Source organism: Lissotriton vulgaris, chromosome 1_2 (assembly GCF_964263255.1).
Source record: "Lissotriton vulgaris chromosome 1_2, aLisVul1.2, whole genome shotgun sequence".
NCBI lineage: Eukaryota > Metazoa > Chordata > Amphibia > Caudata > Salamandridae > Lissotriton > Lissotriton vulgaris.
In genome coordinates, this window is record NC_141686.1 from 223741418 (window position 1) to 223753572 (window position 12155).

The 12155-nt window shown below is 43.2% G+C and overlaps 1 protein-coding gene across 1 annotated transcript; it reads left to right on the forward strand.

Annotated features, from left to right (window-relative positions):
• Positions 1 to 8827: 8827 nt before the first annotated feature.
• On the forward strand, positions 8828 to 9763 carry LOC147735082 (olfactory receptor 8U3-like). Its single transcript, XM_086952607.1, has one exon. The coding sequence runs from the start codon at positions 8828 to 8830 to the stop codon at positions 9761 to 9763; it is 936 nt and encodes a 311-aa protein (XP_086808733.1).
• The last annotated feature ends 2392 nt before the right edge of the window (positions 9764 to 12155 follow it).

The following is a 12155-nucleotide window of genomic DNA, read 5'->3' on the forward strand; positions in this document are numbered from 1 at the left end:
ACCCTCTCCCCTATTTGCCAGAGGTGCATTGTCGGTTTTTTCCCCACTATGTTTCAGTTGACCTCTTGAACTGTGTTTGGTAACCACCCTTCTGCTACGTCCCGCTTGAGTTTTTCAACTTCCATTTCAGCATGTAAGTACACATGTGGACATCTTCACCGCAGCATCGACCCATGGATATCTGAAGATGATGCTCCGCCCTAGGAAACTCCCTGCGGGCTTGCCCCACCGAACTTTACCTTCTCAGACAATTTTCTTACAAAGGTAAGCACTGACCCAGCCCAATCTACTTCTCTTATCCAAACCGCGCTCCATCGCAGTTGAACTTGCCCCCTGACCGAAGTCCCAGGACCAGTGGACTTCACCAGCCTTTGTGAATTGCTACTGGAAACAAATGGCTACAGAGGCAGGGAGCTGTGACCGACTCTCAAGACCGCTCGATGTCCTGTCGGCACCGCATCAAGCAACGTCCGCCCCGAACAACGCAAGCTCTGCGCTCACCGACTCCGTCCTGACCCCGTCACCAAGCCCAAGCCTGCACGGTGACTGGTAGACACCGCGACATGCAACGCCTCGCGACACAAAATTGAACTGATCTGACTGACGCAGTTGCTGCTGCTGACTTCGAGTCCTGTGACCGCACCGGAGTTGGGAACCGCCTCGCACGCTCGCGACGCACCACCCGACTCACAACACTGTCTGGACTGCTCGGCGCCAGCTCCCGAACTCTGGCTCGTTCGCTGCACCGCAAGCTGCAAGCACTGCATCAAAGCACCGTGTCGCCCTGCAACGCAAGCCTTGGACCCACCGACTCTGTCAACTGGCCGCTGCCTGCACCGCATCGAGGGACAAGGCGTCCTGCAACGCTTCCTTTCTGCACCGCGATGATCACCGGAACCGACTCGCACATCCGTGTCGGCCGCCCCAAGTAAAAGGTTCTGTGACTGAGTCTGTCGACACTTGAGTGAGCCCGTACCGACGCGGTCCGCTGGATTTGCTAGACTCTGTTATTTTCAATAATGCTGTAGCCCATCCAGGCAACCGACTCGCACAGAACTTTAATTTAAGCCTTTTAAAAAAAAACTCTTGAAAGCTGATAGTACTGTGGATTCTTTTTGTCGTTTATTGGTCTTGTGGTAACTCTATACAAAATATACTTATTTTTTATATAAAACCTGGTGTGGTGTCCATTTGTAGTGTTGTCACTGGGTTACTGTATTTGGTCACAAATGCTTAACTTACAACGCCTCTGAAATAAGTCTTGACTGCTCGCGCCACGCTACCTGGAGGGTGAGCAGTGGTTATTTTAGGAGTGTAATCCCCCTTACTCTGACTAGAGGAGAGGGTCCCTATTTGTCACAAGTACCTACCTGTACCAACTAGAGACCCCCAATTCTAACAGACTTCCTGTGGGCATACACCAATGATAGGATCCCCTTAATGGAGCTAAATGAATGTGGACCCAGTGGAGACCTTCCCTCCCAGGCGCCAGACCTGGTACCCATATTGTGCCCTATCCGTCTTCAACATTCCTACTTGTCAGTGTTACGTGATGCATGCTGACGTCACACTCTGCTGGGGAGTTTGCTGCTGCTATGGACAATTCTGCTCTGCCCTGCTCCGGCCAGGACTTGGGAGCCTCTGAATCCTAGCCACCATCCTGCCTGATTCTGCCCACACAAAATTGAAATTAAGCACCGGAGGGCACTAAGGGGGCAGCCGTGGAGAGGTAGGTGGTGAGTGTCAGGCTAGGTCAAGAGTCTTTATTGGATTTCAGCTGTGGTACCGGCAGAAGTGGTAAGTCTCCAAATTATGTGGAGACAAATGCAGAGTTGCTGCACATGTCTCTGTCCACCATTGTTTTTGACCTGGTGGGAAATACCATATTTCTGCCTCCCCGGGTTTTCATCAGCTCCCATCATCCTGCCAAGAGTTCAGGCTTCCGTCAGTTTTGATCAGCGTGCCATACCTGTCCAAGTTTCCATCAGCCCACCAAGCCTGCTTAGTTGGTCTTCCGGTGGTAAGCTGAATACAAAGTGAGGGGTGCTGCGTTAATAACTGTGGCCACTCAGAGAGTGTTGAGCAAATTGTTGAGAAAGCAGAGCAAGTGGGTTGGCACAATGCGAGCAGTGGATTGCAGCCCCACCTTCCCGTTGCACAGAAGGGGCCAGCATGAGGCCGGTGCAGCTGGTGCACAGCAAGACGGTCAGTGCCAAACCCCCCTAGCACTCTATTTCCACACTGTGGGCCCGATTCACAGAACTAACCTAAGACAAAATCCTAAACTTTCTACTTTTGGTATTCACAGAAGTTAGGATTTTGTCTTAAGTTTGTCTTAAGACAGACTTAAGACAGACTTAAGTTAGGATTTTGTCTTAAGTCTGTCTTAAGACAAAATCCTAACTTCTGTGAATACCAAAAGTAGTAAGTTTTAGGATTTTGTCTTAAGTTAGTTCTGTGAATCGTGCCCAAAGTCTACGTAGCCTCTCAAGACGGGCTAATAGATAGAAGAGTGGTGAGTGGGGGTGAGATGCAAGGAGCGTAGAGGCTTCTCAAGCACTTCTTGGAACTGACCTTCCCTCCGCCTATGGGGCTGACTCGACTGGGCTCAGTTGGATTAGCCCTAGCCAGACTTAACTGGAGCACGAAGGTGGAAGTAAATGAGAAAATCAGCCTAGTGCAGCAGCCTCAGCATAAAAAAATCCCTACCTGTGCCTTTTACCCATTAGAGTAAGCTGTTGACATAGACAGTAAACTTTAAATGGATTAAGAGCCTTTCAGACATCATTAAAGATTAACAGGGCTATGCTCTCGGGGAAGGAAAGACCTTCTTTCCCCCTTACAAATAGAAAAAAACATCTTCAATCATCAGCAACTTTAAAAAAAAGTTAAGGCACAATTAGCAGGGAAATTCAACTGTTATCTCTCCAATGGCACTTATGTTTGGAAAATCTAAGAAAATTTCACACAAGTTTCACTTGATGGAAGACCCAACTAGAGCCATGTTAACTCTACAAACAGAAACATGTAATCCTCAAACCCAAATTAAACCAGAGAGCGAGATAAAAACAGTATATCTGGACCAAGAGACAAAAAACTCCAGATTAGCATGAAGTAGAACAAAAAAAAACAACCAGAGGAAGACATGGACATTTAATGGGGGGAAAATAACAGATCTGGAGATGTTAACATTAGCTTCAACCAAAAATCTACTCAATGAGGTCCTAAACTCACCTGAAATACCACCAGGAGAATATTGAAAACCACTGTTATCTGGGGCGCCACACCCTCTTGAAGTAACAGTAAATATCGAAAACTGTAAAGTAGTAATGGAACCTACACCTTTTTCTTCCCAAATAAACCAGAAAAAACTAAAGTGCCTAATATTTCTCAATTAAATGATGTCACTAAACCAAACAATACCAAAGACACAAGGACCTATGAGAACCTAAGGCAGGGGAAAGAGAGCCAAGATCACACAGTCAAATCCTTATTAAAAACTGATAATTTGCAACTTTGAAATACACCTTGCCAAAATAATAACAGGAACCCCAGCTTCCATTTTATTCAGTAAAACATAAAGGAAGAGAAACATCCAAGCCCCCCCACTTGTGAATAAAAATCAACACACCTCTGAGTGTGACCAGGACCAAGGCTCTCCAGCCTCCCAAAATTGGGGCTCAGGGGAAAATTGGGACTTATTCTTTTAAACTTCTCACTTGACATTAGAAGCTCTCATGTACCAATTGAATGGAAGTACACATAGTTCTTGCATTGAAAGACAAAAGAGTAGAAGTCACAATCATAAAGAAGAAAGGAGCCAGATTATCTTTAAACCAGAATTCCATTCCAGGGTCGAGCATAACATTTGGGAAATTTTCCAGACTTTTTAAAACAATTCTATTGCTGGTAAAAATCAAAAGCAAAAATATAGAATTGATTCAATTTCCACCAAACAAAGATGATAATCAAGAACTTAAAGTGGAGACAGAGAATTCTACGGACCTAGTTGAACAAATCCTCCAGGAACACAAATCCTTTCTGAACTGAGAAATACAAATCACTAAGCCATCTGAACCCTCTTATCCAAGCTCATTCACCTCACCAGAAAAATCAGACTATCAACAGACCAAACGAAAAATAGAATATTGAAATATCCTATCAGTAAAACAACTAGCCAAATACCAACATGTATAACTAAACATCAAGAAGAGATGATGATGGATCTAAATCAGGGTTGGTTGACAGCAGCCCTTCATGGGATACTTCAGGATAAACCCCATTGTGTACAGCGACAAACATTCGACCAAAGGGAAATTATAAAACTATGCTCTTGGAACATAAACAAGTACAATTGATACCTCTCTGGGATTAAAAGCAGGGTTTGCTCTCTCACTACACCTATTTAACTTGTTGTTATCAGATTTAAAATATGCGTGGACAATGAGAATTCTTATCCTCTTAAATTAACAAAAGACATATATCAAATTTACTATATGTTTATGACAACATTGTATTAAGACAAACAAAGATCGGATTAATTATAAAGAAAAAATATTAAAATACTGTTTGTCAAGTCGACCAAGCGGAAAAGCCGGGACGGTCTTCCCATCCACCGCGGTCCCCCCCCACCATACTAATATGGTGGAGGAAATGGGTGGCGGTGGGCTAGGGTGTAGGGCAGATCGCCACCGCCATGATTGCGGTGGCGATCTGCCCTACATCCTAATGGGCCCCTTTGTGTTAATGACTCTATAACTTTAAATAATGTTATTACTAAAACCTTTAAGCTTCTTTTCCTTCTACCCTGTAATGCATCACCAGCCCAAATCCGGTTAGAATTGATGGTATCCAATCAGATCATTGCACGGAAGGGTCACTATAAAGGTATATAAAAGAATAAAAACACATACTTCCAGCCCAATGTTCAATCACTCTGGTAAGAAATACAATTAAATCAAAACACACAGTTTTGGAACTACCTACAAACAGCGTTAGACGAGTTCTTGGAACATATCAATTTAGGACATGTCTATAACACCAGAGCATTTCAAAGAAGTTATTAACAGAATACCAAAACAAACCTCAATGTTGAAAGAAAAAGACTCCTTCATAAAAGGAGTGCACGCATGGATGATTCTGAACAAGTACAAAACTTCCACTTTTTCATGATTATATAATTGTATGATTTTTAGACTTGCACTAAGGACAAATCATGTGTGCCTAATGTTTTATTTTTATTATGGGTTATTATTTCATGATTTTATATGGTTAGATTTTAATTAAGCAAACAATAAAAAGTACTAACTTACTTACTGGTCATCTACTATCTTACTTTCACACAGTAGAAATAAAACATGAGAAGAGGAGGTCAGAAGAACTGTAGTGCGATTAAATATTAAAATGTAATTAAATATGTTCCAAGTCTTTGTAACTGATTTTCATTCTGGAAGGGTATACACTTTGCCACTGGATTCAAGCTAGCCTGGCTGATGACGGCTGATTAGCCAGAAACCAGTCCCAAGATGCTTGTTTCCAGTCCAGGGAAGACATCGCTTGGTAGTTCGGGCTGGGCTGTTCCCATGAGGCACTGGGTCAGACTGATTTACATATGGCCATGTTTGAACTGGGGTGGTGGAGAGAGCCATAGAATGATGATGGATTAAACCCTGATCAGTTGACTGGGGGTGAGTGCTTGCAATGTTCAACACTCCATCCATCATCCCCTTTGGTTTTTCTTTGTTCGTCCTAAGTTGGCAGGGTATGCCCAGACTAGGGTCCTTGCTCACTTTGCCACCGGATTCAAGCTAGCCTGGATGATGACGGCTGATAGCCAGAAACCGGGCCCAGGATGCTTGTTTCCGGTCAAGGGAAGACATGGCTTGGTAGTTCAGGCTGGACTGTTTCCATGAGGCACTGGTGTCAGACTGATTTGAATATGGCCCTGTCTGAACTGGGGTGGCGGAGTGAGCTAATGAATGATGATGGATTAAACTCAGATCAGTTGACTGGGGGTGAATGCTTGCAATGTTCAACACTCCGTCCATCATCCCCTTTTGTTTTAAAAGGTATACTGCACGGCATTGGCTAGATTATGGAAGGGTTTTCTTGTGGGAATCCCTGCCAGATCTTTTAGTACTGCTTTTTCAAACATCAGTACTTCGGGGGGAACCATCTTATTGTTTGGGGTGAAGGGTGAGGGATTCCTCAAGTCGGAATATCCAACGTCAAATTGGGGTGTTTCAAGAAAAAAGGCTTTCAAGCAGATCTTCTGGCAATATTCCTGGATTTCGCAGGTATCCTTGAATCTGTCTGTTTTAGGTGTTGCCACATACCCTAGTCCTTTCTCCAGTACTCTTTTTTTGATTTTGGTCAAGGTCCTATCGGGCAAGTTGACCACTAGTTCCTTTGTCTCCTGGTCGGACTCCTGGTCTCTATAGTGTGTGCAGTTTGGTCCTGCCACTGCACTCCTTTTTGCATCCCTCTTTTTCGTCCTCTGCCCCAGTCGCAGCCTAAAAAAGGGGGGCTGCCCATCAGATAGTATTGGGGTTGGCCTTGAGGGTACATAGGGAACCGCCAGAAGGGCAGAGGTGGTGGTGGACCTTGGTATGAGGATGCATTGTTATAATTGGAATGGGCTGGATAGTAGTACCTTCTCTGGGAGTTACTGCCCCTGCTTTCAGCGCTTGTGTCACTATTGGAGGATCCCCTCCTGCTCGTATCAGTGCCCTCGTTGAATGAATAAACATTTCTTGATGAGGTATAGTCATCCTTCAGATAGGGGTAAACTGTCTCCTTGTTAAACTTCTGAATGTCTTTCTGTAGTTTAGCAATCTTCTGCTTCAGTAAATATTCTTTTTTCTCAGTGATCTTGCTGTTAATTTCAGCCAGTTTAGACTTAAATATGGTGAATTGTATGGCTGATTTCAGAATTGCCTTTGCTGCCTGGATCCGGGCCAATAAGACGTCTGCCAGCCTTTTAGCGGTGTTGATAATCAACACTAGAAGATCTCTGGTACATTTCCAGGAAACCATACACCAGTCCGCCCACCAGGTTGCAAGCTGGTGGGCGGCCTGGAAGGAGTGTGGCTGGGATGCATGTCCTGGTAAACGATTGAGCCAACATTGTATTTATAGGCACGTTACTATGGTGAGTGCCCTAACAGTACTCCTGTGTTGTGCTCCCTACTGTTATTAACATTTGGGCAGCCGATAAGAGCAGGTACAGGTTACATTCCACTTTCTAATGTCTCGTGACCTTCCTACCTTCCCTGCCTTTTGTTTTGTTTCATCTTACAGGACACCAAGCTCCAGGTGTCTGCTAGAACCGCAGCACACCGACAGAGGTGACATTCCCAATATAGGGAGGTGAGCCATACCACAACTAGCTCCATTACCAATATTGTATCACCATGAACGGAGCATTTCGCACTCACAAGATACATAATTATGAGTTCACCACCATAGACTTAAGTGAAACCCCCTCATAGCCACCGCCCCATCCTGGGGAGGGACAATCCTCCAATTGTTTTTACATGGTTTTACTGGGGCATTAGAGATAAGTCCCCCACCACCCCTGTTTTTTCTACTTCACATGCCTAGATCGTCATCTCACTTAAGCATTTTTATCTCACTCTAGTGTTCATATTAGAGTAAAGGAGATTTTTTTGGAGAGTAAATAAGAAATATTTTGTGACCAGACTTACGGTTTTACAGAGGTGTTTCCATTTCTTCAGGTTACTGAACTACACTGCTGAGGATTTGAACCATAGTGCATACATGTGGTAGGTGGCAAATAGCCCCGCCATATAGTGTAGATAGATTCACTTTTTCAAAGATTAGGTCCTGAAGAATTGTCACAGATTGAAAAAACCATTAGGCAAGAAACATGTTGACCTGGAGAGATGAGCATAGCTTTAACTGAACCTTGACGTCAGATAAGCTCCTACTCTTTTGTTTTATTGAGGTGGATAGCCAGCCAGAATAAAAGTGTTATTTGGACTATCCCACTTCTTTTAAATCACACTTCCACTTCACTTTGTCTACACATCACAGGCTACAACCCCCCACTTCATCATACAGCAAGGAACAAAAGATCTCCAACAAAGAGCCCCTTTACGGGTGCCTGTTGGGCACTGCAGCGCCGACCCAACAAGGAGCAGGTCCAGGTGATGAAACATGAGACCTAGCTTTCTGGGTGTGTCTTGCAAAAGTGGATTCCCTCCAAACTCTCTCCTACATCAAGTTTGACCTAAACTGTCATTACTAATGACAGTGGTTGGTTTTCTGAGTTTTTATTGTCTAAGCATCACTTTAAGAGGAACAGCATACCTTTAGCAGGGTCCTACAGGGCATCAATGCTAGACCTCGATAAAAAAAACACAGTCCCCCCTCTTGTTGACTAACTTTTAGAGAAATTAGACCATAAAAGTCATTTTTATTCATCAGATTTCTAAGTAGCATGTTTACCAAAAACCAGGCTTCTCCAAAATGGCTCCTGAACAAAACAGATTCAAAACTTTCTTCAAACATTTGAAGTATGCCTCTGCAAACAAAATTAAATGTCTTCCGAAGTCTCCATCAAAATCCTTTCTGGTCAGGTGTTTTCCTCATCTGGGCAAGGCAGGCTCTACTTCAAAATATGTATCTATTGTGTCTTGTGGATGTGTGAGCTTGTGGACTCCTATGGTAACTGAGCAGATTGCAACCACATTGATAACAATTTACTAGTTTGCTATACATTTTTATAATGATTTGATTACTCATATTTGCTGATACGTAAATGATTTGAAATAAAAGTAACATTCATTTTCTTCTTTTCTAGGAAATGGATGAAAAGAACTGTACCAAGATCACAGAGTTCCTTCTTTTGGGAATGACAGATGTTCAACATTTTCAAGGGATTCTTTTTATGATGTTCCTGGTCATGTATGCAATAACTGTGGTTGGTAACACTGGCATTTTACTTCTAGTCTGGATCAGCCCTCGTCTACATACCCCTATGTATTTCTTCCTAGGTATCCTTTCCCTTGTGGACCTTTGTTACTCGACAGTCATCACCCCCAAAATGCTGGTGAACTTCCTTGGTGAAAGGAATACCATCCTGTTCCACGCATGTGCTGTACAACTCTTTGCCTTTGCACTTTTTGGGACAATGGAGTGTGTGCTACTCACTGTGATGGCATTTGATCGCTACATGGCTATTTGCCACCCCCTAACATACAATAGGGTCATGACCCGGACAGCCTGCTTGCAGTTGGTCAGTGCAGCCTTGCTTTGTGCTTTGTTCAGCTCTACTTTGAATGTTATTGGTGTATTCCGCCTCTCCTACTGTGGGCCTAACATGATTCAGCATTTCTACTGTGATTTCCTCCCTATTTTAGATCTTACTTATTCAGACACCTTTACAAGCAAGTTAGTGCTCTTTATCTCTGCCGACTTCCTAACTATAAGTGCTGTGTTAGTGATTGTAGCCTCTTACGTGTCCATCATACGGAGAATTTTGTCAATCCCATCCTCCTATGGAAGACGAAAGGCGTTCTCCACATGTTCCTCCCACTTTACGTGTGTTATCCTTTTCTATGGTACACTTTTTTTCTTGTATCTCAGACCCACATCTAGTTATTCCCTGCAAAAGGACAGAGTGGCTTCAGTATTGTACACAGTGGTTATTCCCATGCTGAATCCCATGATCTACACCCTGAGGAATAAAGAGGTGAAAGATGCTATGGGGAGGACCCTCCATAAAATACAATGTCCTTGACATTTACTGTTATGGAACGTTCTCATGTACATACAGAAGATGATCTCAACTTGAATATTTATATTATTGACTTTTTATTTTCTCATTTCTTTTTCATACTTTTGACAACATTTCATCTCTCTAGACAACTTCCTGTAATGATGATAAGACAAGGTTTAGCCTGTACACATGATATATTCTTAGCAATAGAAAATAGTGGTATTTGTTATTTTAAAGTTTATTGTTTGATTACTTAAAATCATTACAAAGTGTTAAAACCGTATGACTCCCATGTACAAATATGAATTTAAAAAGGAGCAGAAAGGGAACTTTGATTAATACAACAGCAGTGCAATAATCTAGCAGTAAAATTTAATGAAATTTAAAAAGTGTCCGAATGTGCGTTTATCTTTTATAGATCAGCTCGTTAAATAACATGGCAGTGACAGAGTGGTTTTAAAAAAAGTTTAGGTAGGGGAAATAAGTCAATTTGACAGCTGGTTTTGGAGAGCTAAACGCGGTGTCCAATTAGGCCTTGCGGAGGGGGGCCGGTGGCTGCTTGAGTTTTTATTACAGGGTGATGTCTGGGAGGACCGGCTAAAGAAAAGCTGCCCTTTCTTTACCCAACGTTTTTACAGCTCTGGCAACAAATTTGGTAAATCGGATGTTCAGGATTATATTTTCTTGATTCATAGCTGCCAATATTGCCTGGCGACATGTACGAACGCCTAATTTAATCCAGTCTGCTCTCAGTAAGGTCCTTCTGTCTTATAGCAGAGCTGGGCATGCACAGGATATGTGCTCCATGCTTTCGGAGTGGTAGCCTCATTCTCTCCATTCGATTTTCTAATTAGGGCGCCGCTGTTCCGGTAAATCCTTAAAAAAAGGCCATTCACCTAGCCTTAGGGCCATAAAGTTGACTTTTCAAAAGATTGAATAGGTACTTGATAGGTAGGCTGTCTCAACTCCCGGTTTGTAGTCTGAGACAACTGCCCAAGCGTGCTTCCTTCTGGATAATTTTGCTCTGTCGGAATGGAAGGACCAGAGCCGAATGCTTTGCTTGATTACGCTCTTCAGTGCCTGTTGTGAGGGGTTTGTCCCCCAGTATTCTGAAATTCAAAGGAGCTGTAGGGATTGGTCCAAGTGGAGCCTTTAGGCCCGATTCACAGAATGAACTTAAGACTCAATCCTAAATTTACTACTATTTTGGTATTCACAGAATTCACTTACTACTTTTGGAATTAACAGAATGAACTTACTACACAGAAGTTTGGATTTTGTCTTAAGACAGACTTAAGACAGACTTAAGACAAAATCCTAACTTCTGTGAATACCAAAAGTAGTACGTTCATTCTGTGAATGCCAAAAGTAGTAAGTGCATTCTGTAAATACCAAAATAGTAGTAAGTTTAGGATTGAGTTTTAAGTTCATTCTGTGAATCGGGCCCGATGTTTTTGGCTTGATGTACTGGTCGATATTTCGTTCCAGAGTTTGATCTCAAGACTGTTTTCCGGGGAATTACGCAGTCTATTTCAAAACTTAATGAAAGTACCAGCCTCAACACCGCTGTGGGCTAACAGACCAAGCTCTAATCTGACTTGTGCCGGAGATGAAGACCTCGGCAGACGCCATGCTCGCTTTAAGATTCTGATGATTGATTTATTAAGTACAATGTTTGTCGAGCCCATCATAATGTCATGGCCATATGATAGAGAATTTGTGATCTTGGCCTTCATCGCCTTGAGCAAGGGGGTTAGGCTTGGTCCTAGTAGATGTTTTGAAAGTTTTGCCGACGCGACCTCCAGAGAGAGTGCCTTAGCCTTGGTGGCCTCTTTTTGTTTAATAAAGGAAGCTCTTGAATCGAGAAAAATTCCTAAATATTTGTAGTGTGGCACTGTATCGATGATTTTGTTGTTAAAAAACCACCTTCTTTTCTGCTGTTTCTGTTTGCTAAAATGAATTATTTTTGTTTTTGACAGGTTCAATTCCAGGGTGTTTTCAGATATATAAGATAGAAGTTCGTCGAGGAGCCTCTGTAAACCAACCTTTGTGTGGCTCAAAACACGAGGTCATCAGCGTTTAACAAGTTGCTGATGCGGGTCCCATCCAGTTGAGGCGGATGCGAGTTGACCTTGTCAAGTATGGAGGATAGGTCGGAAATAAACAGGTTAAAAAGAAGGGGCGCCAAGACGCACCCTTGTCTGACGCCGCTTCCTGTTTGAATCTTTTTTGAAACGTGGGACCCGTCGACTAGCTTTACCCTTATCCAGGTCTGTGTGTGGAGTTGGATGATGGCTTGTAAGAGGGCTGGAGGTATACCCCATCGGGCCAATTTTTGCCACAGATAACCGCGTGGCACTCGATCGAAGGCCGCCTTGAAGTCAACGAAGCAGCAGTATAGTTGCATGCGACG

What these genes read in the sequence shown, in the direction of transcription:
- LOC147735082 (XM_086952607.1), top strand. Translation starts at nt 8,828, where the DNA reads ATGGATGAAAAGAACTGTACCAAGATCACAGAGTTCCTTCTTTTGGGA.